Source organism: Vipera ursinii, assembly GCF_947247035.1.
Source record: "Vipera ursinii genome assembly, chromosome: 17".
NCBI classification, from domain to species: domain Eukaryota; kingdom Metazoa; phylum Chordata; class Lepidosauria; order Squamata; family Viperidae; genus Vipera; species Vipera ursinii.
This window is the reverse complement of record NC_139530.1, coordinates 3891232-3917222: the sequence shown is the minus strand read 5'-3', so window position 1 is coordinate 3917222 and position 25991 is coordinate 3891232. Positions and strand designations below refer to the sequence as shown.

Here is a 25991-nt window from a genome sequence, read left to right as displayed (position 1 = left end):
GAAAAAAAATATTTTCAGGGGATGCCTGCCCTGCTTAAAAACTGATAAATCTTCTTGGGTGCTCATCCCCCACACCCTTTTGCAGTTGCAAGGGACCAAATCGAGGGTGCAGTTCAAATTCTGCCGGGTGCACCCCACAACACACCAAGCTAGGTTCAGACTTCACCCTCCTAAACCTGGTTAATTTGGTAACTGGGTTGTTTGTCACATGAATAAGACCAGATCCTGCTCTCTGGCTCATTTCAGACACGGGAGAAGAGCCATGTTAAAAGTCCTCAGGTAGCAAAATATATAGATATATATCACGGGGACTTTTTTTCCCCAACTAACCAACCGTTGGCCCAGATTTCTAGCCTATTTGGAAATTCTCCTGCTAAGCTTGTAAGCCGCCCTGAGTCTTCAGAGAAGGGCGGGATATAAATGGAATTTTTAAAAAAAGTAAGAAATTGCATATGGGGTGCCCCCTTCCCAGTAAAAGGAGGAATCCCAATTGCTAGAATCTCAACGTCGTGATTGGAGAGGGCACCTAAAACGTGCTAAACCACCCATCATGGTTTATAAAGTGAAAATTGGGGTCCGACAACAGGTTATGCCAGAGAGAAAAAATGCAGCTGGACAGGTGTAAAACACTCCCAAGGAAGACATTTTTGGACAAATGTGTGGCAATAAAGAAAGTAGAAAGCCCAAGCTGCATTGCCAATACGTTTAATGAAGTGACTTGACAACAGTTGCCTTATTTGCTCTAGGAATCCTTAAGAGCGTTTCCGATAAGGAGGCAATGGAGAAAACCCTGAAGCTCTCCATGCGGTTGACTTGCAGCGAAATGGGTGATGCCTTGAAGGTGGCTTGTGCAGCTCTCCTGCTGAGGAAGTCCCATTTCACATTCACGCTCGCTTGAAAACTTGCGTGCTGGTTTGGCCTTCGCAACGGAGCTCCTATGCATAATAGAGACAGCCATACCCTCAATTGCTGGGAACCAACCTCAAGCTACTTTAGCCAAGATGGGTTGTAGAGAGAGACCCTGGCGTCTCAAATCCACCCCACAATCCAGTTCGCCTCCCCCACTTAACTCAGACCAAGTTAGGATCAAATCCTGACTCCTTTCAAGCCTCTAAGGATCCTCAATATCAGGGGTCTTCAAGCGTGCCTGGCTGAGGAATTCTGGGAGTTGAAGTCCACAAGTCATCAAAGGGCCAAGTTGAAAGACCCCTGCTCAATATCATTTGGTTTACATTCCTTTGCTTCCATTTTGCATTACTTGGCTATCATGGACAGGTTCACAATTCAGTTGATGGATGCTTCATTATGATAATTTTTGTTTAAGCATCATTTACGGAACAAGCCACAATTGCTTGGGTTGACACCACAGGCCACAGTTAAACTGCAAAAATTAGATTAGTGCACAGTTTCTTCATGGAGAGGCTTTAGGTCAAGGAAGCTCACGTATGGAATATTTAAAAAGACTGGATCTGTTCCCAACCCTGACCCGGACCCCTGAACTGGCTATCGTTATCTAGTTCAGTTTATCAATTAATCCACCAAAAGATTTCCTACCAAATACAACTCATCTCCTTCAATCCAGTGGGACCAGCCTCTGTTTTTCTTTTCTCCGTTCTGGGTGCAGACAAGTTTATCATCGTTCCAAGTCACCACACTCTGCATCGAAAGGGGAAGAGCAGAGAATTGTATTTTTTTTTTAAACGCTTAGTTTTAAACTGCAACAAATTAATTTAAAATGGTATGGCTAGAGGCATTATAAACAGATTTCTAAAACAACAATTTAGCCCACATTTCCTGCTAATTAAGGCTTTTTATAACCTTAAGCTGCCAGCATTTTCAATTACTGGGCCAAGCTAAAATCCACAGTGTCAATTTCCTAAAAAAAATCCCAGGAGAAAAGGGCTACAGTTTTATTTATATTTCATACTTCACCAGGACGACCGATTCTATTAAATCAGTTATTAATCTTTCATAAGATGCAGCCTTTTTGCAATGCAAACTGATGTGCTCATAAATCTATTAAAGTAAAAAAATAATAACCTTCAACTTAGAAGGTTGAAAGAGTTCGGTCTAGTTAGCAGGAAGAAAATTTCCTATCATTTTGACACAGGTCTCACCCAAACATTGTCAATATCTACTTTCAAAAAGCCCCAAGGGAAAAAAAAGTATTTGAAATACACATGGAAATCTTTAAAAAAATATGCCCAGTCAATGCTTGTAGGCCGTAGCTGTTAATTTAAAGTTTCACATCAGAGGCTGGTTGACTTACTCTGCATTTTCGATTGTCCAATCCTTTGTTATCTTCATCAAACTCCTCTCCAATTTTGAACTCGACAAAATAGTTTCGGAAAGTGCTTGTCGTTTTGATACAAAAGGAATCCCCTTGCTGTTTGATCTCCTTTTGGGGCTTCAACATGTTTGCTATCTTGCGAGTTGCAAAATCTACACCTTTGCCGGACACAAAATGACAAACGGGAGTTAAGCAGTTTGCCGTTACATATCAATTGGCTTCCCCAGCTAAATGAATGCTGCCATGCTTGAGGCTGCCACCGTTTCCCAATACAACTCAGACAGGATAACACGAGTTGGAAGGGACCTTGGAGGTCTTCTAGTCCAACCCCAAGAAGGAAACCCTATACCATTTCAGACAAACGGCTGTCTAGCCTCTTCTTAAAAGCCTCCAGTGATGGAGCATCCACCGCTTCTAGAGGCAAGTCGTTCCACTGGTTAATTGTTCTCACTGTCAGGAAATTTCTCCTTAGTTCTACGTTGCTTCTCTCCTTGATGAGTTTCCATCGTTTCTTGTCTTGCCTTCTGGTGCTTTGGAAAACAGGTTGACACCCTACCCCCCCATCTTTGGGGCAGCCCCTCAAATATTGCCAGTCAACAAACAAGCATCTCCAAGGAGGGAAAGGAGGAAGAGAAGAGTTCAAACAATGAAGCCTAAAGCTCTGTACTTGCCTAAAGCCAACATATAGCCTTCAAAATTCTCAGAGCGGACCAGATTCCAGGTACCACTGAAGTCCACCGGCATGGCTGAAGAGATCAACCCACACTCAGAAGGTCCAAGGATTCAAATGGGAACCTCTGATTTCCCTCCCGCCTTCTTTATATAAGGGGAAGCAGGAAAGACTTACAATAGGAGGTGGGATCTGTTGCAGCTGGGCCTCCAGAGGATAAAGTTCAAGTCAGCTTAATCCAGGGTGTAGAGCTAAAGTAACTGTTGCATAAGTCACAGACACAGCAAAATGAAAGACCAGAGTCTTGTTGGAGTTTACTTAAAACAGGGGTCTTCAAACTTGGCCCTTTGATGACTGGTGGACTTCGACTCCCAGAATTCCTCAGCCGGCGCTGGCTGAGGAATTCTGGGAGTCGAAGACCAGCAGTCATCAAAGGGCCAGGTTTGAAGACCCCTGACTTAAAAGAGCCATGAAGCTTGCTGCAGTTAGTCCTCGTGACCCTTGGGACCCAGCAACGGTCATAAGTATGAACCCGTTGCCAAGCATCTGAATTTTGATCATGTGATCAGGCTGCTGCTGCTGCTGCAAACCTGGTTAACTGTGAGAAAGTAAAAGCCTCCGTTCCCACGCGGGCGCACCGGTTAGAGGCTTCCCAAAGATGCAGGGAGAAAGAGGTGGCTGGACTTCATCAAGCAATTATCAAGGACAGGGGTCAGCGCGACCTTTTACCCCGTACATTATAACTCACATCTGTTGTACAAAAGGGGACAGAGAAACACCCACCCCGCTAACCTTTGCTCTGGAAGGCATGGCTGCCAAAGTTTGCTCTTGGTCTCTCTTTCTCTCCCCAGAGATTTTTTAAAGCCGTGGGCATGAAAGAGATTTCCTCTTGTTAGCCATGTTCCTCCTTTGGAGAGTTTGGAAACATCTGCAAAAGTACTCTGAGGTCAGGGAACTTGAACGACATTTCTAGGACGGCCAACTCAGCTTTAGGTCAAAATCTGCCCAGGTAGCCCTTAGCTTAATGGCCACAACTGAGGCCAACATTTCTGTCGCTAAGCGAGACAGTTGTTAAGGGGCTGGAAGGGAAGTGAACCACTGCAGTTAAATTCGTAACACAGTCGACTTTGCTTGTCAGAAGGCTGCAAAAGGGACACTGCAACGGTCACACAAGCGTCTGAATTTTGAAACCTGTGATCATGGCGAAGCTACAGTGGTCCTAAGTGTGAAACTTCAAACGGCTGCAAAACTGTCCCCAAAACTGTACGAGAATCAGCTCCTCCACAGTGCTAGAATATTTTTCTTTTTATTGGAAGACTCTCCTGACCCAGCCTCTTGGCTCTTCGCAGAGTTAAAACTGAACTGAGGACTCAACCACCACCTCAGTTGGTCTTCAAAGTTATTTTGACCTAGAATAAAATGTTGGGGGGGGGGTCCACCCTAAGCCAGGGAACCTCTTGGCAATCCCCGCGGAAAAAAGACAAAACTTATTTGATTCCTGGTTGCAATTTACTACGTTTATTATTATTTTTCCCCGTCCACATTACACCGAAGGGTGTGTGTTGATTTTGTGGTTCATTCACCTTGTGATTCTCTTACTGAGTTCAGTATTTACACACACACACACACACACACACAAAGAGAGATATTTTCTCAACAGCACTGTGATTTTTAAGGGTAGGTTGCGTGGAAGGAGGCAAAGTGCAGTCCTGTGGTTCAAAACAACGTGCGCAAAGGACTCTTGTTTTGCTAGCAGCTAAAATGTGAAAAAGAAAATCAAACATTTCAAAGGAAAACCTCACATAAGCACACACAAACATCATATGGAACTGCGAAGTAAAGAAAAAATAATAATCAGAAGTAACAACATTGATGAGGCGGATTTTCCCTAAGGGTATTTCTTATTCCAGCATGTATATTTTCTCCCACACTAAACAGAAAGTGTCAGTGTCCCGCCAATCTTCAATCATCACAGCCGAGTTTGGGTTTACTTTATTTCCCATTATTTCTCTTTTCTCTCCTCTCCCCTATTTCCAGTTATTTTTTTTATTCATGTTACACAGCTGAATTTTTTTTTAAAAAAAAAAGATTTAAAATTAGCTCATTCAGAAATCTGAGCGGCAAAATGTATTGGCTTGTTTCTCACTCCTGAACCAATAGTTCTGACTCAATAGAGCAGTGTTTTTCAAACTTGGCAGCTTTAAGGCTTCGACTCTGAAAATTCCCCAACTGGCCGTGTTGGCTGGGGAATTCTGGGAGTTGAAGTCCACCCATCTTAAGAAAAAAACACTTGATTCAGGGGATGAAAGAAAATCCTGGGATATATACAATGAGATAACCTTAGGAAACCACAGAAGGGAAATCAGATTTGGCAGTTCATGGTCCACTCACAATTGTCCATAGCAGGATAGACTACCTTTCAGCTGCAAACAAGTTTTATCTTCCTGACGGCCAAAATAAACCCACCGACATGATCAGTCTAAAATGGCTTACGTTATTGCATGCTCTAACCACAGTTTCAAAAAAAATCCATGCTTGTAGAAAACTAGTATGTCACAATGAAGCTTTGCCTGGTGCTGTGTGGGAGGTTTTGTTTTGTTGTTTTTTAATTTAGGGGTATGAATCACGGACGACAGACCCAGCATTTTAAAAATGTTAACATTCCAAGGTCACCTTAGCAGGCAAAGATGGTTTCAAATGCCCACGCAGTTTAACAAGGATGGCTCATGTTTACAACTAAGAAAGTACTTTAGTGCATTAATCGACAAGGCACTCAAGGTGAGAATGACCCCAGACCCAGAACAGTATAGTTCGAGTCAGCCGAGATCGATAAAGCCAGACTTCATTACAATTTTAGGAAAGTGGGGCGAGGTAGGTCTTTTCAGAGTAAAAATCTATTTCTCTGAAGATGTCGGCCTTACCCAGAGTTCATTTTTAGGGAAAGAATCTGGCCCTTTTAATAGCAGGTTCCCCATCTTTCGGAGCCCCTGTCCGTCACCGCCTGCCAAAACTGGAGCAAGGCCTGAAAAATGAGCTAATAAATGAGAAGCGGGCCTCAGACACACACAGAAAATGCCACGCAGAGGTGCCAGCCAACGATTCAGAGGCGCAGCCGTGCCTGTGGCTCCCCAGATGGGCCGGTTCTGTTTGAAATCAGAGCTGGACACCATCCTAGCCGCCAGTCTTTCAACCAGCCCCGAATCTCCGTGATGGGAGAAAAAGAGCCAGGAAGCAGACTGGGGGCCAAGCCGCTGCCGTTCCGTAACGTCTTTTCTTTGAAGCTGCAGAAGCTCGGCGTCGTTGGGTTCGCTGGCTTTCTGCAAGTCGAAAAGCTTTGAAAGGCAGCGGAGAACCCCCAGCCTGCGGTTACTCGGGCCAGCAAGCCGGCCACTTCCCGAAATTCAACTCGGGGGGAATGCAAAGGGATTCCACTGCCTTTGGGAGGGGAGTGGGCACTAGCTAACACCGCCGCCTGCTTTCCAATCGGCCCACTCCGTCCCCGTGCCGATCAATTTTTGAGAGGCTCCCGGGCGTATCTCTGCAGAGGAGCTAAAACCACGCCTGCGTTCTGGCTTTCGGTCTCGGCGGTGTACAGATTGTGCTGTTCGATGTAGGACCGAACCGAGTCGGGCACCAGGTACCGTATGCTCTGGCCCCTTCGGAGGGCTCGCCGGATCTTGGTGGCCGAGATGTCGTTGGTGATCCATTCCTCCACCAGCTCGATGTTCTCCTTGTGCTTCCAGAGCGTGTCCGACTCGTAGATGAACCTCTGGGCGTCGTTGCCCAGCCTGGTGACGCAAACCATGCCGTGCTTGGAGACGATTTCCTGGATGTCTTCCGGCTTCCAGAGACTGGGCACCGCGAAGGACTCCAAAACATCCGTCCCACACAGCATCTTCAGCTGAGGGAGGCCTGGAGGAGACAGGAAGTTGGATAGCAGAGCCCTGGGCAACCATGTCTGCGACACGTTGCTTCCCAAAGGTTTAAATCCTGCGGCAATAAATGAGGAACGCCCTCTGGGTTGCCTCGAACTGGAGACGGGCGGCGTATAAATTTAACAAATAAAATAAACCACTGCTCCAAGTGCCGGCTGACAGATGCCCACCAGGCCAACGTGGATGGTGGGTTCAGCTTCAGGGGCAAAAAAAACGTTTTGCTTTTAATGAAAGCATCTGTCACTGCCCAGGGCAGGAAAAGCATTTGCAAATCAGCTCCGACACACCCTTGAGTGGGTCAAAATTGACTCCAAAGATGCCAAGGGCATTCCAATTAATAGCCAAAGTAATTAAATGAACCGATGCTTACATTTAAAATTAACCCAGGCCAGGATTCCAAGGAGTACCTTTGGGAAAAAAATCAGTTCAGGGATAGGTGGTTATGAAGAGGACCATAGGATCACCGGAGATAATCAAGCAGAAGTGAAGTGGCCCTCTTAGAGCAGGGGTCCTTAACCCTCAGTCCGTGGACCGGTATCAGGCCACGGCATGCCAGAACCAGGTCCGCGCAAGCCCCATCCGCAGGATGCAGGTGGTACACGAAACGACGCCGCTTTCGGTCCGTGGAAAAAACCTTTCTCCACGGAACTGGTCCCTGGTGCCCAAAAGAGTGGGGATCTAGAGGAAGACCGTCAACTATGTCAAGGAATAATTCTTCCTATCAGAGGGCGAACTAAAAAAAACGCGCAGTGACAAGCTACAGCTCGAAGATCTTGAACAGAGGAACAGTTGGACTCATTTGCCTCCTAACTCTAAACCAGGGGTGTCCATCCAACCTTTGGCCACCTGTGGACTTCAACTCCCAGAGTTCCCCAGCCAGCCGTGGGGAATTGAAGCCTTAAAGCGAACAAGGTTGGACGACCCCTGCCCTCACCGTTCCGCCTCCGCCTCCGGTTTAGAGAGACAAACTCACATTTTCGTTTGGGTTGATTCATTTGAATGGGGAGCTGGCTCCCCGCCGCCCGCTTCCTCTTCCGGCTTGGCCTGCTTGGAAGGGGAGCGTCTTCAAAGCTGTTGGCGGGACACGAATGCTTCAGCTTCTGCTGGTGATATCTAGGGGAACAGCATGGAAGGAGAAGTCTATTCCTAGATACGCGCAAAGGGTTGGCAAGACTGAAGCTCTTTTGATCATTGAAAGCCGCGTTTCTGTCGCAGTGTTTAATCTAGGTGCACCGTGCTGGACAGAAGCAGGCGAGGAGACACCTCTGCTCCTCAAATTTGATCCGGTATCGGAGCAGATATAAGTTGGCAAGCTGTAATATACTACGATAGGTAGCATAAGCTAGTTTAAGAAAAAAAAGAAGGACTAGGGACGACATGATAGCAGTCTTCCAATATTTGAGGGGGGAGTGACACGAAGAGGGGATCAGCCTATTCTCCAAAGCGCCAGAAGAAGGCAGGAGAAGAAGCAACGGATGGAAACTCATCCAGAACTAAAGAGGAATTTTAGGAGAGTTGAGAACAATTAACCGGTGGAACTCCTTGCCTCCAGACGTCGTGGGTGCTCCATCGCTGGAGGCTTTTAAGAAGAGACTGGACAGCCACTTTTCAGGAAGGGTATACGGTCTCCTCCTTGAGCGGGGGTGGGGTTGGACTAGAGGACCTCGGAGGTCCCTTCCCAACTCTGTTAATTCTGTCCTTCTGCCTGCGATCCAGTCCCACAGGCGTCTACTGAGGATGGGTCGAACTGAGAGACGCTGGGCTTTCGAGACCTCACGGGCAGGGTGGGCTGAGAAGACGTGGAACGAGCGGCCACGCCGTGGCTTCCCTGCGGGAGAGGAGGGGAAGCGCCAGTACCTGAGGACTTTGACGGTTTCTTGCCACTCGGTTTGGCGGCTCTCCCAGTCGTCCACCTCCAGCCAGTCCGAGTCCTCGGTTGCCAGCCTCGCCATGGCCACCCGGTGACTGGCGCTGATCAGACTCTTCTTCAGGTAGGCGTCGCCCACGGGGGAGAGAATCCCTCTCACCACTTTGTACTTCCCTGCAGGTGTCGACACAGGGAAACCTGGGTGTTGCTGTGGCTGCAGGGCCCAGCCCGGCTCAGAGGAGCCTGCTTTAAATCACCGTTTAGCGATAAAGGTCCCTAGGGAACGCTGGGCCAAGTTTTTTCTCTCTCTCTCCCTTCTTGCTTTAAATTAGCATAAGGGGAAGGAGGGAGGGAGGGAGATGGAGAAGGAAGGAAGGAAGGAAGGAAGGAAGGAAGGAAGGAAGGAAGGAAGGAAGGAAGGAAGGAAGGAAGGAAAATGGAGGAGGGGCAAATAATGGAGGAAAGACGAAGGAAGGAAGGAGATGGAGGAGGAAGAGGCTGATGGAGAGGGGAAGGAAGGAAGGAAGGAAGGAAGGAAGGAAGGAAGGAAGGAAGGAAGGAAGGAAGGAAGATGCAGGAGGGGGACTAATGGAGGAAAGAAAGGAAGGAGATGAAGGAGGGCTGATGGAGAGGGGAAGGAAGGAAGGAAGGAAGGAAGGAAGGAAGGAAGGAAGGAAGGAAGGAAGGAAGGAAGGAAGATGGAGGAGGGGGGACTAATAGAGGGAAGAAAGGAACCAGATGAAGGAGGAAGAGGCCGATGGAGAGAGGAAGGAAGGAAGGAAGGAAGGAAGGAAGGAAGGAAGGAAGGAAGGAAGGAAGGAAGGAAGGAAGATGCAGGAGGGGGACTAATGGAGGAAAGAAAGGAAGGAGATGAAGGAGGGCTGATGGAGAGGGGAAGGAAGGAAGGAAGATGGAGGAGGGGGGACTAATAGAGGGAAGAAAGGAACCAGATGAAGGAGGAAGAGGCCGATGGAGAGAGGAAGGAAGGAAGGAAGGAAGGAAGGAAGGAAGGAAGGAAGGAAGGAAGGAAGGACTAATGGAGGGGAGGCAAAGACAAAGGAAGGAAGGAGATGGAGGAGGAAGAGGCCGATGGAGAGGGGGAGGGAGAGAAGCTAAAAATATAGCAATGCACCTACTCCCTATTAAGCCATGTATTTCCGGCACATAAAGAGTGAAAGCGTAACCGGCGGTAACTTGAGAAATGGGGAAAAGCAAAGCAGCAGAGCCGAAAGAGTTGCAGCCAGGCAATTAAGTGCAAAGGGCTTTGCGGCCATCAGATCCAGCCTGCCCTGGCTTTGAATGAGAGGAGGCAGACAGGGAGACTTTTCAGCAACGTCCAGATACGCCCCGTCACAGCTTTCATCATCCAGTCCTGACAGGCTGGGGAATAACGGGACTTGTAGCCCGAAGCCTTGGGTGGGAGCAGGAACTGGGCCCTTGGGCCACAAATCCCCCGCCTCCATCGTGGCTGGCAACGAACACACACACACACAGACACACACAGAGAGAGAATTTTACCTGTTTCCTGCAGGTGATCCCTCGCCAGTTCGAAAAGCCGAAGGTGCATGTTGGTGATGGGGTTGAAGGAGCCGCAGGCCAGCAAGACCACCTGGGTCGGGCTGTCGGAATCCTCCATCGGCCTCGGCTGGAGCCGCTTTTGCTGGGGAAGAAGCGAGTCGCAACGGGCACACGCTGCGAGGGAAGAGGGGGGGAAAGAAGGGAAGGTTAAAAAAAAAAGAAGAAGAAAAACTTCTTTTAAAAAAATTGTTCCCACCAGAACAATTTAATTAAAAACAAAAACAGCAAGAGAAGTTGCGTCCTCCTTAACTAGCGTAGGAAACCAATCGGTTCCGTGCGAGGGAGGAAGATGAAAATTTGCAGTCTTCGGATATCGAGCCAGCTCTGCAACTTTTGTATTAAAAAAACAAAAAAAGGAGAGGAGGGTTATCGGCCTGTTCTGCGAAGAAAAAAAACCAGGTTTCCGGTCCTCAACGTGACTGCAAGCTCAGGTTTTTTGCCAGGGCAGCCAGTCCATTTGGGGAATCCCAGTTTTAAAGGGGTTTTGGCTGCTGCACAGCAGTTAGCTTTCCTCTGCACATGCCAGCCGCTAAAGGACAGCGTGCGTTAAAACACAACAGACGGAATTATCTATTCTCCGGATAGTTTATTAATAAATATCAACACAGCACCGTCATAATCTGATCGCTTTTAAAAGGGCCAATAGTGTTTTGCTCTTCATTCTCCCTCCTCTCCCCCCCCCCGCTGAATAGATTTGCCAGGGCTGTATTTTTTTTATTATTATTATTTTTATCATTGCATCCCTTTTAATTTCATTTCTTTGTTAGGCCCGTCAAGACGGGGGAGCAAAACAGCAATCCGAGCCAGGCGATCTGGGGTTGAATTCCAGCCTTCCGGTTTCCAAAGCTGTTGGACGTGCGTGCGTTCGCCAAGGCCAGAAGCAAAAGTCTGAATAATGAATGCGGGAAAACTGATCTCTGGCTGCCACAGATATATATATATATATATATATATATATATCTTTGGTATATATATATATATATTAAAAAAACCCAGCCTTGGCCAGTCACCTCTGTGGCTGGACGGCAGCAAAGCAAAGATCTGGGAGGGGGCCCTGCTTCTAAAGGTGGGAAGGGGGGGTGATCCACCCAGGAAGGGGCTGGAGGTGGATGATCCGATTCCTTCCCCAGCGAGAGGAGATCAGCTGAAGCTCAGATGGTCACCTGAAGCGTCCAGGTAAGGAGAGAGGGGGGGGGGAAGAAAAAGATGCTGACAGGGGAGGAAGAAAAAGATGCTGACATTCAATCCCTCCTTTGTCGCAGTGTTCCCACAAGCTGGGAAGACCACCAATGCACTCTTCACACGTACAGGAGCATCTGGGCGGGTGAAGTCCCAGAACTCCACAGGTGAGTGCCGAGTGGGAATTCCGGGAGCTGCCATCCCAACACCGCTTGGGGGGGGCCGTAGGTGGAAGGAGGCCGAGTGGGTCGGAGGAGGAGACCGCCCTAAGGAAGAAGCCACGCCAGGGTGGCTCAAAATACAGCTTCCGTACAGGTAGTCCTCGGCTTACAACGGCTGGTTTAGTGACCATTCACAGTTACAATGGCACTGGAAGGCCGTCCCAGCATTCACACCATCAAAATTCAGACCCTTGGCAACTGACTCGTATTTATGACAGTTATAACTATATCTCATCCCCTTTGGCGACCTTCTGGCAGTCGAAGGGAATGGGGGAAGCCAAATTCACTTCACAGCCGTGTTGCTAGCTGAACAGCTGCAGCGATTCGTTGAACAACTGTGGCAAGAAAGGTCGCAAAATGGGGCGAAGCTCCCTGAACACTCAGCCACAGAAATTTGACGCTTGGTTGTAAGTCGAGGAGGACCTATATTCAGAAGCAACTTTAATCTGGGATTTACAGGGAAACAACTAAGGCAACAATCCCGCGTGTCTTTTTCTGCCAGGTTCTTGGGGAGCAGCCATGATCCACTTCTGTCTGGCCCACGCTGCCTATCACTTCGGCCGACGGCTACCAAAGCCCCTGCGATTCAGACTGTAAGGTGCCACAACTTGGGGAGTTAACTCAGGCGCAGTTTCACTATTCATTCTGACCGCTTGCATTTTTACGCGGCCCAGAGCACCATCCTAGCTGCGCATGTCAGCGTTAAATGGGGAAAAAAGGATGGCTTTACGCCTGTTTTGTAATTCTGTGTGAGGGGTCTTATTTGACACCATCGGAGGTGTCAGCAAGCAGACCACATTGGCACCCACTTTAAGCCAGGCATTAAAAAAACTTCTGCCACCCACCCAAGTGACTTATCCCTTGGACCTACGACTTTGTCCAATCTCTCGGATAGGTTTTCACTGGTGGAAATTGCACGCGTGCGATTCACTGCTTCACACTGCCTGCCGCTAATTATCAAATGTACAGAATTATGATGATCTATTTCCAAACCGTAAAGGTACCGATTGGCTTCCCTTGTTTTTATTTCCTTGTTCTTCTCGCTAGGCAACTGGTGATTTTGGCCCTTGGGATTGCCGTTCTCCTTCTCCAATTCTACGTCCTCCTACGGTATTAAGTGGAATTTCATTTATTTTTTTAAAATTTTTTGATAGTCACTTTACATGTTGCATACCTTCTAGGACACGGGGACAGCCAACGGGAATATCCGGAGGAGTTCTTGAGAAGAGAGAACTTGCAGCCTGTCCCATGAGTGTTTTGGGGGCTTGGATTGGGGTTTATTTCGGTTAAAGTCTCCGCTAGAAACTTAACGGATGATTTCCTGTTTTCCCCTGGCGATTCAAATTCCAAGCTTGAAAGGGCTGGAAATTTAAGGGAAGGCTGTGGTGGGACAGATATTTTAGACTAAGTTGATAGTAAAAAAAAAAAAGAGCACCAGGGCTGGAAAGCAATGCCTTTAATAAAGACTCTTCAATTTAGCATTAGGAAATTAGGTACCCGTTGGAAGTTATAGAAGGGAAGGGCAGGGAAATTCAAAGACAAGTCCGAAAAAGTGCAGATTGCACATGCAAGTTAGGAGAGAAACAAAGGAGGTTTCCCAATGGGAAAGGCAGAGTGCTTGGCTCAGGAATTCTATGCTGGCTCAGGAATTCTGGGAGTTGAAGTCCACGAGTCATAAAAGAGCCGAGGTTGCCGACCCCTGCACTAGTGGAAATGAGGCAAATTAAAGGCAAAACTGTGCAAAGGTTACATATAGCGTATACCGTACGTTCAGCAGAATTCAGGATGGCTTGCCAAAAGGCAAACCGTTAACTCTTGTGCAAAACATTAGTAGAAAGTATCAGTATTCCAACTCACATTTGAAGAACTGCTACTTATGAACCTGGAAGACGTGGCTACTGGCCCACCTTTCTCCCTGCCTTGCTTTTTCAGACCTAAATCTTCTCACTACTGCAACCAGCCCCTCCTCTACAACCTGGTGGGAAGCATCATCCTGACGTTCTTGGCTACGGGTGTGTGAAGGCGGCTCCGCGTCACGAGATGACGGCTTCTGCGAGATGGGTGCCTGTGGCTCACCTGAGGCCATCAGGATGCAGGCCTTATAGCCCCACATCTCCTTAGAACTACCGCAGCCTTGAAACAGAATGTCGACCGGGGTTGTTTTTTTTTTTTGCATTGCTCCAAGCCTTAACGTCACTCTTTTGGCTTCACAAATCTAAACGTTTGTGCCGCAGGGAAAAGACGGGGGGGGGGGGGCGCGTATAGCTAACGTGAACAGACTCCGATGGATGCCATTAAGGACTGCCCAAAGCTGTTACCTGTTGCTTCTGCCTGCATGTCCACCTCCAGGAGCTAACTGTCCCTCTTACTGTCTTTTTAAGGGCTGGCTTTGATCTTAGCCACGACGCAACACATCCCGTGGGAGCTGAGCGCCACAATCTCAGTTTTCGGACTCGCCTCTTTTGCGGAAGGAGCTTATATCACTCGACTCACTGCCTTGGCCCCACAATGTGTATGTAACGGCTCACGTCTCCCGTCGGATTTCATCCCACTGGGGGGAGGGAGGGGGCAAAAAAAAAAAAAAAGACTAGTGCAGGTAGTCCTCGGCCCAAGACGAACAACGGAGCACCCAACTTCTGTTGCTAAGCGAAGGCAGTGGCGGAAGCGAGTTTTGCTCCATCTTACGACCTTTCTTGCCACAGTTGTTAAGTGAGCCAGTGCAGTTGGTTAAGTGGGCCACACGGTCGTTAAGCAAACCTGGCTTCCCTCTGGATTTTGCTGGTCAGAAGGATGCCAAAGGGGAATCCCGTGTCCCCTGCCGCCATCGTAAATGTGAGTCAGTTGCCAGGTGTCTGGATTTTGATCACGCGACCCTGGGGATGCTGCAACGGTCGTTAAGTGTGACAAACGGTGACAAGTTACTTTTTTCTGTGTCACCGTAACTTTGAACGGTCACTAAATGAATGGTTGTAAGTCGAGGACCACCTGTCCCTCAAGTTAAGAGAAAAGCCGGATTTTTTTTTTTTAAGCTGGGCTTCATTTACCATGGAGTGTTTGCACTGGACTGATTTTCAAGGGAAGGTTTCTGATCTTAAAAGAACGTCAGCTCTGAATCCTAACCCTAATTCTGAATACCGACCGCTTAACGGAAAAGATTAGGAAAGCTTTTTAATTCCTCGGTCATAAATAATCTCTATCTTTCCTAGGCCAGAACCACCCCTCAGCTTTATTATCTCTCGATGGCTCTGTCAGTGGCTAGCGTGATATCAGCCAGTAAGTATTGTGATTTCTCTTTACACACAAAGTTGGCCGTGTGCTCTCCGGAGGGGTGTGTCCTTTGTTATGAGTCAGCTGATCCCCACACCCGTGTCTTCTGCGGGTCTAAGTTGTGCTGAGGCACAGACACAAAATGGGAGGGAAGGGATCACATTCAGCTCTCGAAGTCTCTGCCCAAACCCGCCTTATTTAATACTCGGCGCAAGTATGATGTTTTCTGCACAATCTACTCCAAGGTTGGCTGTCGAAGCCTTCCCTAATTTGGTGCTCCGCAGATATGCAGGAATAAAAACTGCCACCTTAAGAATCGCTGGATTCGCTTCCACGCATTCAGAAAACAAGGCGTACAGCCAGTCCTCAGTTTGCAACCATTCGTTTAGCAATCGATCAGCGTTACGGCCTGTAACCGTTGACCATTTTCCGCCCTTACGACCGTCGTAGCATCCCTGTGCGGTCACATGATCAAAATTCGGGCACTTGGCAACTGGCGTGCATTTATGACAGTTGCAGGGTGCCGGGGTCACGGGATCACCTTCTGAGAAGCCAAGTCAACGGGGAAGCCAGATGCACTTAACAACCGTGTTACTAACTTAACAACTGAAGTGGCAACGTCGCAACGTGGGGCAAAACTCGCTTAAAGACTGTCTTGGTTAGCAAGGGGAATTTGGGGTTCAGTTGTGGTCGTTAAGTCGAGGGTCTACCTGTCGTGCTGCACCTGTGATTTTTTGCATTTGGACACAAAATACGTCTCATTCCTTGACACTTTATCTCTCGCAGCCTTTTTTTCCATCCTGGGATTATTCTGGCTTGCCAATGTCATTTCTCCTGGACTGACGCTGAACGAGAAAGCCAAGACTGGAATCTGTTATGAGCCAGTGTCTGAGTGCGGCTGCCTGTGGCACATCTGACTGGCCGTGTGCCGACCACTGGACCAGGCAAAACCCACGAAGCTTTGGTAACGAAAATCTTTCTGCTATGGCAGGATTGTGCCTTGGTTTTCCTTTTCTTCGTCAAGGAGGAGACAAGAACAGCCCTGGCGGCTGGCACAGCGAAAGACCCTGTGAAGCCCACCCACGGTGGAATTATGGAAGTCTCTTGTGATTCCAGGGACAGTTTAATTTGAATAAAGTTACAAGGTGGGCCCACTAGGACCTATTCTAAAGCAGCATTTAAAAATTAAATTCTAGGCAATTCTCTCAACCACGGAATTTAAGAATATGTACCTTTTCTCAATATGTGACCACTGTGCTTGGAAGAATTGCCTTTTGAGGCTGCAGCTGAGAGGTGTGAAAAGCAGGGAAAACCTCTCATACCGGTAGCTTTGCAATTCTGATGAGGCCACCCATTCGCGTACAGTGAGAATGCAGCAGCCTAAATCACCTCAAAGGAAATGGCAAGAGCTTCGTACAGCTTTCGCGCTACGACGGGAAAAATGTAACACTGACTAATTCTACAGTATACTGTAACCAGCCAGATGACCTGTCATGTTACAGAAGACCCTTAAATCAATGAATATAAATGCACATCCCTGTACCGCTTCATTTTCTTCTCCTTGCGCCTGTTGAGCAATGAAACAAAATTGCCCTCAAAGCTGGTTATGTTCGGTGTAAAACTGCTCTAAGAATATGGCCTAAGAGCAACCTACCCAATTATCCTTAGTAAACAAGGAGCACATTAAAAACTGCTTTTGCAGTTGCCCATCCCCACCCAGCCCTGTCTAGGAAAGACCCGCCCTAGAAAAGCTCCATAAATGGGCACAAGATGGTTGCCCCTGCTCTTATAATAGAACTACGCCTAGTTCCTCAGCATGGCCCAAATCTGGGGTAGTATGAAGCAAGCTTCCCACCTCACCCTTCTAAAGGGTGGCATCTAAGGGATCCTGGCTGGTCTAGAAAAGGTCAACAGGATCGGACCTCGTCAGCCCTTGGAGACAACAGATTATTATTATTATTATTATTATTATTATTATTATTATTATTATTATTATTATTATTTTGCAAAAACTTTGCAAAATACATCAAGAAATTGCAGCTTCTTGCAATAACTCCAGCAAAGCTACAAAAAAAAAAAAACCTGCGCTACTCGGAACATCTTACATTTTAAGGAGATACCTGGTTGATACAGCTAGGATGCTGGCAGCAACCCGTGTCAACCATCAGCGCCGGTCAAATTGAAGCGTTCAGTTGACCGAGGTTCATGTTTTATGAATAAAAGTTTTATAATCATATCAAGCTGGAAGGGACCTTGAAGGTCATCTAGCCCAGCCCCCTGCTCAGACAGGAAACCCTACGCCGGGGCTTTTCAACTGAACGGGTACAAAGAATAACACTTGCAGAAGATGGTAGCACCAACAAGCATCCCTCCCCTCGCCTTACTAGTCTTAACTGCATTTGGAAGATCAGGGGCCCTCTAGGGAAAAACAGACGTTGACCTTTCTTTCATTAGCCTCTGATCGCCCGTCAGGCGGCGGAATAAGTCCCATAATAAATAAATAAACCATCGTGGCTCGCCGTCGCCCACTCACCCAGCCCTCTCTGCGCCCACCCGCCAACATTGGGAGGCTTACCGCTCGGCAACGGCTTCAGCCTGGAACTGAGCGACGCGGTCGAAGGAGCCGGGAGGCGGGGGAAAGCGGCTCAAGCGAAAGCGGCGTTCCGATTGGCTCCCGCGGACAGGAAGCGAGGGCGGCGTCCGTCCCTCGGGAAGGTTCCCCCAGGGCTTCCCAACCGGAAGTGCGAGGGGGACCGGTCCTCCCGGCAGGAGGCTCGATTGAGGTGAGGGGGGGAGAAGGGGGAGAGTGGGCGGGGTTGGCCTTCTCATCCACCCGGGAGGTTGGCGAGGAAGGAGCGCGCGTGGGTAAGGGAGGGGCCGGGCCAGGCCCTGGCAATGCGGGAGTTTGGGGGAGGGGGCTTAAGAGGGAGGGGGGGCTGTCGGATAGGAAGAGGGGGGGGTGGAAGCTGGAACCAGCAACCGGAATCTTAATAATTAAGAATCTTAATAATTTTAATTATTTGGGGGCTATTTAATTGTATTTTATTTTAACCTGTATATATATTGTATTGTTTTAATTTGCCCTGTAAACTGCCCTGAGTCCGTCGGGGGGGAGGGAAAAAGGCGGTATATAAATCTATCTATCTATCTATCTATCTCTGTCTGCCTATCTATCTATCTATCTATCTATCTATCTATCTATCTATCTATCTATCTCTGCCTATCTATCTATCATCTATCTATCTATCTATCTGTCTGCCTATCTATCTATCTCTGCCTATCTATCTATCTTATCTATCTATCTATCTATCTATCTATCTATCTATCTATCTATCTCTGTCTGCCTATCTATCTATCTCTGCCTGCCTATCCATCCATCCATCTATCTATCTATCTATCTATCTATCTATCTATCTATCTATCTATCTATCTATCTCTGCCTATCTATCTATCCCTCTATCTCTGCCTATCTATCTATCTATCTATCTATCTATCTATCTATCTATCTATCTATCTATCTATCTATCTATCTATCATCTATCTATCTAAATAAATAAATCTGGAATCCCTCCGCCCCTTCGCCCAATGCTAAGGCTGTAAACCCCATTCCTAAAATACCCTCCCCCCAAAAAGAACAACTGGGGGGAGCGCACCCCTCAATCCTGACCGCCCCCCCTCCCAAAATGCCTTTCAGAGAGAAGAGAGAGAGAGAGATGTCCCGGTGGGGCAACACCCCCCCCCCAACGCCGTCCTGATCTTTTCCGTTTGTCTAAATAAAATGCCTTTCCCCTTTCTGGGTGTTTTTTTTTTTTTTTGTTATTTTTCCTCTTACCCCCGCCCCCGAATTAAAAGAGTCAAGTTTCCACCTAGGATGCTGTGCTGCTTTTGTCTCTCTGACAGATGTCTGCCGCGCACGCCTTAAAATGGCTTCGAGGGGAACGATTGAGACCAGCAAGCTGAAGCAGAACTTGGAGGAGCAGCTGGACAGGCTGGTGCAACAGCTGCAGGATCTGGAGGAGTGCAGGTAAGGGGGGGGGTGGAACGGCCCCCCACCCTCTTTTCAACGCGACTCTGGTCTGCAAGGCATCCTTGCCAAACACGGGACACGGGATGGGGCAAATCTCAAAGAGTTTTATTGGCTCTGGAGTCGACGTCTGTGTGTGGGGGGGGGCGTGGGTGGATGGGCCCCAAAGCGTCACGTAAGCCAGATGCCTCCTGCATAAAAGCCCACGTGAACGTGGAGGAAGTCGTTTTGTCGAGTTGCCTTGGCTGGTGGCACCGAATGTTGTATTTGCCGCAATCAATTTATTTGCCGGGGTGGTTGTGAAGGGTCTATCCGTGGCTTTGTGGGCGTGTGTAAGCTTGGAGGGATTTTTTTTAATGATTTTTTTTTAAAGAGCGCACCACAGTTTTGTGTTTCCCATTGTGTGGCCATTTGCAAAAGCCGTAGCTAAATATGTTCTGGCGCCCCAAAGAAGCCAATTTGCTGCTCTGTGTAGTAGCCCTGCTGCCTCAGTTTACCCATTCCTGCTATAGGTAGGTTAGTTACTCTAGGCTGGGAATACAGGTAGTCCTCAACTTACAACAGTTCGTTTAGGGACCGTTCAAAGTTACAACGGCACTGAAAAAGGGACTTGGGACCGTTTCCCCACACTTATGACCACTGCAGCGTGATCAAAATTCACAGGCTTGCCAACTGACTCGTATTTATGACGGTCGCAGTGTCCCTTGGGGGGGTGTCACGTGATCCTCTTTTGCGACCCCCCCGACAAGCAAAGTCACTGGGGAAGCCAGACTCTCTAAACAACCTTGTGTTACTAACTTAACAGCTGCAGTGATCCACTTGGCAATAAAAAGGGCGAAATTCGCTTCGCGAGTGCCTCACTTAGCAACAGAAATTTGGGGGCTGAATTGTGGGCGTTAAGTCGAGGACTGCTCACTGCAGTGCCTGTGATTTGGTTCCCTTTCAGAGACGAACTGGATGTCAGCGAATACGAAGAAACCAAGAAGGAGACACTTGAGCAGCTGAGCGAGTTCAACGATTCCTTGAAAAAAATTATCTCTGGCAATATGACCTTGGTAGATGACCTGGGTGGGATGCAGCTGGTGAGTACTGGGCTTGATTTGAGGGGGGGTGTATCTTCAGCCTTCTTCCCTGCAACCTTAGAGACGCTGTCCTCTGCAGGAAATCCACCTGCCTGAGACTGGCCCAGGGGTGGGCAACCTGGGCTCTTTTTTATGACTCGTGGACTTCAACTCCCAGAATTCCTGAGGGGAAAGGGAGAGGTTTCCAAGCTGAGCCAGGAATTCTGGGAGTTGGGAGTCCACGAGTCATAAAAAGAGCCGAGGTTGCCTACCCCTGGCCTGGTCCCTTAGTGCAGAGTCGAGGAATTTGCAACACCTTTCTCCACCTTGCAGGGGATGGACGGTGCAAATGGCAGACGACAGCACTGATGTCATTTAGTTTAAGAGGATCGACAAGTCTGGTGCAGTCAAGACTATGGAGCTAATGTGAGCAAGAATAATTAGCTATAAAATAATGACCTGGGAAGAAGGAAATCCAGTTGCCTCCTGAAGAAGCACCTTTGGGAATGAACTGCAGGGTGCTCTGGTTTTATTATTTATTTATTTATTGATGGGATTTATATTTATAATTTATATTTATATTTATATATATTTATATCCCACCCTATCTCCCGAAGGACTCAAATTAATGTTTCAGATATTAAAAAGTGCAAAAGCTGGCCGCTTTTTAAGTGACTAATTAACAGGAAGCATCCCATGTGCTGATAACAAAGGACCCTAGACATTAGGAGCCCCTTGCTAGTTGCAGAAATAACTCAGGATAACGTTTATATCCGTGCAACGAGAAGTATCCTTGTCTACTGGTATTTGCTACAAGTTATTTACATATTAAATTTTGTCTTTTAGGCTATACAAGCAGCCATTAGCCAGGCTTTTAAAACTCCAGAAGTCATCAGAATGTTTGCCAAAAAACAGCCTGGGCAGTTGCGGACAAGATTGGCTGAGGTGAGGATGTTTCCTTCCCTCCCCCGCAAACAAACAAACGCTCCTCTTTATTGAGTTACCACTTTTCCTCTGAAAAACCAAACTTTTTTATTTTGGCAAGACTGATGCCAATGCAAAATGATTTCATTCTGAGAGTGGGGGGGGGGCAGATGACACATTCCATTTTACTTCCCCATCCTTTTTTTTTTTAAATCTTACTTTTTAAATGGATTGATAAAAGACTCTGGGAAACCCGCATGGTTCAAAATGATTGAAAGGGATTTATTTAAAAAAAAAATTTAGTACGAATTACGCAGGCCGCTTAAATCTTGTACTGGTGTACAGAGTCTTGCCTGATTTGTTCCATTTGTTTTAGCTTGAACGTATTCGTAAGTGGTTGCTGTCCGCACTCAGGAAGAAGAAACGTCAAACCTTTTTTTGTGGGTCTTGGGGGTTTTTTCGCTCGGAGAGTGACATCATTCTGGAAGCCGACAGCCACGTTGGTGCAAAGTGAAAAGCGCTCAGGCCAACTTCTCAGCCCTTTGGTGTCTAATTGATTCCCAGTCACAGGTGCAGGCCAAACTTTATCTGCAAACGTCATGTGTGTAATAGGAGACTGATATGACTGCTCCTTTCCTGCTTAGATGGACAGAGACCTGATAGTGGGGAAATTGGGACGAGACCTCTACACTCAGCAGAAGGTGGAAATCCTCACGGCTCTCCGGAAGCTGGGCGAACAGGTATTTCGGAATGACACCTCCGTCATACTTTGTTCTATGGTTTGTTCTCTGACCAGCCTTCTTTGACCTGACACCCCCACTGCCATCCCTAGAATTCTACGTAGGACTTGTTTTGGGTGGACTCCATTAAAACAGGATTTCTCTTGCTTCCTCTGCTCTCAATACCTGAATTGAAGAGAGCAGCGTTAAGAAGATTTTTAACGTAGCTTTGATTAGTTGACTATGTTTGGCCTTATAAGTGTACTTTTATCTCGAAGGGGAAGTTGTGCCCTAGGTGGTAAGATTAACTAACTGTATTCATGTGTATTACATATTGCGAAATCCCATTCCATTGCTATTTCCATAGGACAGCTTTCTATTCTTCCTTGTTTCCTGGAGCTTTTTTTCCTCCATATCTTTCAAATCAGAGGCGTCCAACCTTGGCAACTTGTAAAGACTCCCAGAATTCCCCAGCCAGCGAGGTCCACAAGTCTTTAAAAGTTGCCAAGGTTGGATGCCCTGATTTAAAGCATTTGATTCCATCATTAACAGCTTAAAGCAGAGGTTCCCCAGTCTTTTGGGGACCGGTTACGTGGAGAGAGGTTTTTTCCGCCGACCGGAGGGGTGCGTGATTTCGCGTGCTGCCTGCATCCCACGGATGGGGCTTCGCTTGTTTGTGCGGACCAGTTGCTGGCACGCTGCGGCCCTCCAAGATCCCTTGGCTTAAAGCATGCTTGTTTCCATCTGCTGAATCCATTAAATCACAGATGATTCGGTGACCTCAGAGAAACCATGTATCAGCGTTACCCAGTCAGCCCTGCTGTCTTTGTCCTTAATTTTCAGTTGACCCCCAGTGATGAAGCTTTCCTTTCAACGAACGCAGGAACTGCTCTCAGCCAGTTTGAGAAGGTCTCGACTGATCTCGGTAAAGTTTTTTTTCCTCTTTTGGGGTTTTTCTACCCACCTCTCTTTCGGGGCTCAGGATCCCACGCCCTGGAAGAGGAAACGGCCCTTCCTCACTTCAGATGTCAGTTAAGAGCATTCAAACGAGGTTTGGTTTGTCTTCAGGTGCCGCTTACACACCCAGCAAAAAGTGTACAAAGTAAAAAAAAAAAGGGTTCAAAAGCATCTACAGGTTGTCCTCGGCTTACAACCCTTTGTTTAGTGACCAGTTACGACAGCGTGGAAAAAAAAAGTGACCTGACCATTTTTCACACTTATGACCATTGCAGCATCCCCACGGTCACGTCATCGAAATTCATCTGTTTGGCAACCGGTCCATGTTATTCACGCTCGTTGCAGTGTCCCGGGGTCACGTGATTCCCTTTTGTGACTTTCCGACAAGCAAAATCAAGGGGGAAACCAGATCCACTTAACAACTGGGGCCAGAAACGTCGTCAAATGGGGCAAACAGCTGTGTTGCTTAGCAGCAGAAATTTGGGGTCCAGTTGGGGTCGTGCGTTGAGTACTACCTGTGTTAAGAATGATTTTATTCTGAGCACTTATTACAACCTTGGCTGCTCTTTAAGATTCCAGCCGCTCTCTGCTTTTGACAAGGGTCCTGCATTGTCACAAAAATAAAGAGTCTCACGGGGTCAGTCTCCTGACTGATCTTAATCAACATGCAAACCATGATCTCCTCAGCTATTATTCCCTATAGTTCCCATCATCCTCTGACCCACAGCCATGCTAGTTGGACCTGATCAGACTTTAGGAAAATTATCCAGCCAGGGGAACCTCTTTCAAAGCTTAACTGGTGTTTAAAAGGTGTGTTTTATGGTCAATATATAACAGAAAGGAACTCTTACATCCGAAGTCAGATTGCTGTTAAAAGAAGGGACACTTAAAGAGTTTTAATTTCTTTGCTTCTTTTCCTTTGACAACAGGATCTGGGGATAAAGTCTTCGCCCTGGCAAGCTTTGAGGTAGAAAAGTCAAAGCAATGAAGACTCTTCTTTTTTCTTTTTTCTTTTTTTGAGACTAGATGCATTGGACTTTTTTTTTTTAATCACGTTGCATTTGTGTGTTTCTTACAAACCTTTTGTAACATTTGTTATTCTAACAGTGAGTTGATTCGAAAACAAACAGGTCGCCACACACGTCTTGCAGCTGAAACACGGATGTACTTTCTGGAAAAGAAAGAAAAAAGAAACGCGATGTCCTAATTTGTTGCTGTTGTCACTTTTTGTGCAGAGCTGAGAGGTTGGCTCTCTCACCTCCTGTGTCTTTCAGATGCACCCTGACTAGTAAAGTTGTTGGACGCGATGACGCTAAAGCCTCGCTTTAGCGGACCTTCCATGTCAACAGCTGCATATGTTGAATGACGTGCAGAAAATCGATCCTAGTTATTTAACTGACCCGTTGTTTGTTTGTTTGTTTTTAAATGGGGAATAGGGGTTGTGGAACACAGCAATCCTTGGTGGAAGTCATGCCTACAAGCCCTCGGCTGGCGAACAATAGCACCCCTGTAGGGAATTTTCTGGGCCAGTTTAACTCTGCGCATCATCAGAACGACACTGAGCACAGTGGGAAGCAGCCGAAAGACGCGGGGCCTCTGGCTGGCCTTGTGCAGCTTGTCGTCTTACAGACAACAAGCTATTGTTCTCCCTGTAATGTTCTTAGGACAGCACAAAACAGTGTCTCAAATAGAAATAAGGGGCTGCAGGGGGCCTTCCCCCTGCAAGTGGGCTGCGCCGTTTCCCGAACAAGAGAGTTCTGCGCCCTGCCTTTGTTAGAGCTCTCAAACTCTTGCTTCGGTTATGGAGATTTTGGCTTGAATTATTCAACATTATGAATATGTTGGCCTTGAACCTTGGGAAACCCGTCAATTCGAAAACTATCGTCCACTAAGTGGGTCCTCTGCTCCGAGCGGCCCACTCAAAAACAAAGGTGTTGCTATTGCTGCATCTCTCTTCGGGCCTTTCCAACGAAACCTGTTGGAGTCGCCGGTTGAGAAAAGCTCTAATTAAAATAGGAAGAGAGGGATTTTGCTGGCCTTACAAATATCCCCTCCCCAAAGGGAAACCCCGTTCCCCTGTTGCACTAAGCCATGCTATGGTTGGCGGTGTTTTGCTTAGCCCTGTCACCCGAGGCTTGGTCAACAAGGTAATTGAACCAAGCTTTAGCATGATGCATTAGAAAGAGGGAAAGCAAGGCTCCTAGAGCGCCAGGGAAACTGTTACTGTTGCGATGGCTAAATAAAGGCCTAGGCCAGGGGTCTTCAGACTTGGCCCTTTTATGACTTGTGGGCTTCAACTGCCAGAATTCCTCAGCCAGCATGCCTGGCTGAGGAATTCTGGGAGTTGAAGCCCACAAGTCATAAAAGGGCTGAGTTTTGAAGACCCCCGGCCTAGACAGACCAACTGTTTGTAGCAGCCTTGTTATCGATTAGAGTTTGTTCCGTGCAGAAGGCAAGCTTTGCTTTGTACAGTTGTGCCTTGAGCCTGCCTGACTGTCACACCAGCCTTAAACAGGTGGCTACTTCTGAGCTGGCTTCTGTTGTTATGCTTGGCGATCTGCATTTACTCCCCCCCCCACTTTTCCATATGGTTCATTTCACTTTAATAAAATATCTCTTGAGAAATCCATTTTATCTCCATTTATATTTCTCCCTTATTTCATTTTTAGCTTCAGCATTTGAAATTTTTTTGCTTAAAGTGGCTATATAAATGCATCGTAAGGAGTCTTTAAAAGTAGGCGTTGGGCATTCTAATCATTTTTAAAATCCTTTCTACGAGCAATCTAGATGATGTCCAGAAAATGTTAAAAATAATTGTCTAATTGGAGATGTTAATATTGAAGGGAGTTGCACGCTAGTGTGAGTGTCTAGGAAAAATAGGATCCCCACATCTTTCTGGATTTCTGATTATACAGGCAATTACCGTGCCTAAAAAGTGATTAGAAGGAATTGTACTCCGTGAACGTTGCCCTTTTCTCTACTATTCAATTTCCCCTGCTTTTCTTAATGAATGGCTTCTTTGCTCTAACCTGCTCATTCTCACAAAATTCAGTCCTAATCGGTGAAATCCCTGGCTCCTATGTGGTTTATTTGCTTTTTTTTCTGCGAGCCTCTTTTCTCTCTTTCCCCCCCCCCCTCCAATATTTATGCGTAGTACTTAGTGATGTAATAAAATATAAAATAAGGCAGTTTGACATGGTGAGATTATTTTAATCTTAAAATGTCAGAATACCACCTTTTAAATTGAAATTTTTTAAAAAAAAATCAGATGCACCGAGTTGATTTTATAGCTTCGTAAG

General features: G+C 47.1%; 2 protein-coding genes and 1 long non-coding RNA gene across 7 annotated transcripts; 2 read left to right on the top strand and 1 right to left on the bottom strand.

The window, feature by feature from the left end:
- Positions 1–689: 689 nt before the first annotated feature.
- Positions 690–17634, bottom strand: LOC310647978 (nicotinamide/nicotinic acid mononucleotide adenylyltransferase 1-like). Of its 3 annotated transcripts, XR_014493996.1 has the most exons (8): positions 15718–15753; positions 10281–10454; positions 8753–8936; positions 7869–8008; positions 6602–6872; positions 2270–2448; positions 1555–1656; positions 857–935 (listed from the first exon to the last, which is right to left on the bottom strand). XR_014493996.1 is itself a non-coding variant. In XM_083375609.1 (7 exons), the coding sequence occupies exons 2-7, from the start codon at positions 10396–10398 to the stop codon at positions 885–887; spliced, it is 774 nt and encodes a 257-aa protein (XP_083231735.1). In that variant the 5' UTR covers positions 10399–10454; positions 17583–17634; the 3' UTR covers positions 690–884. The 3 variants fall into 3 exon arrangements, 2 of the variants coding, with proteins under 2 accessions (XP_083231735.1, XP_083231734.1); XM_083375609.1 differs by lacking the exons at positions 6602–6872; positions 15718–15753 and adding an exon at positions 17583–17634 and having other exon boundaries at positions 690–935; XM_083375608.1 differs by lacking the exons at positions 857–935; positions 1555–1656; positions 2270–2448; positions 15718–15753 and adding an exon at positions 17583–17634 and having other exon boundaries at positions 3830–6872.
- LOC310647985 lies at positions 14173–15658 on the top strand. The gene is made up of 3 exons (XR_014494000.1): positions 14173–14252; positions 14947–15013; positions 15521–15658. It is a non-coding gene; the product is annotated as an uncharacterized lncRNA (long non-coding RNA).
- A 138-nt stretch (positions 17635–17772) lies between the features above and the next one.
- Positions 17773–25321, top strand: LZIC (leucine zipper and CTNNBIP1 domain containing). Of its 3 annotated transcripts, XM_083375612.1 has the most exons (8): positions 17786–17872; positions 18908–19031; positions 19978–20113; positions 20939–21037; positions 21661–21756; positions 22579–22660; positions 23622–23659; positions 23800–25321. In XM_083375612.1, exons 2-8 carry the CDS (start codon positions 18931–18933, stop codon positions 23800–23802), a joined length of 555 nt encoding a protein of 184 aa, XP_083231738.1. In that variant the 5' UTR covers positions 17786–17872; positions 18908–18930; the 3' UTR covers positions 23803–25321. The 3 variants fall into 3 exon arrangements, with proteins under 3 accessions (XP_083231737.1, XP_083231738.1, XP_083231736.1); XM_083375611.1 differs by having other exon boundaries at positions 17773–17790; positions 23622–25321; XM_083375610.1 differs by having other exon boundaries at positions 23622–25321.
- The last annotated feature ends 670 nt before the right edge of the window (positions 25322–25991 follow it).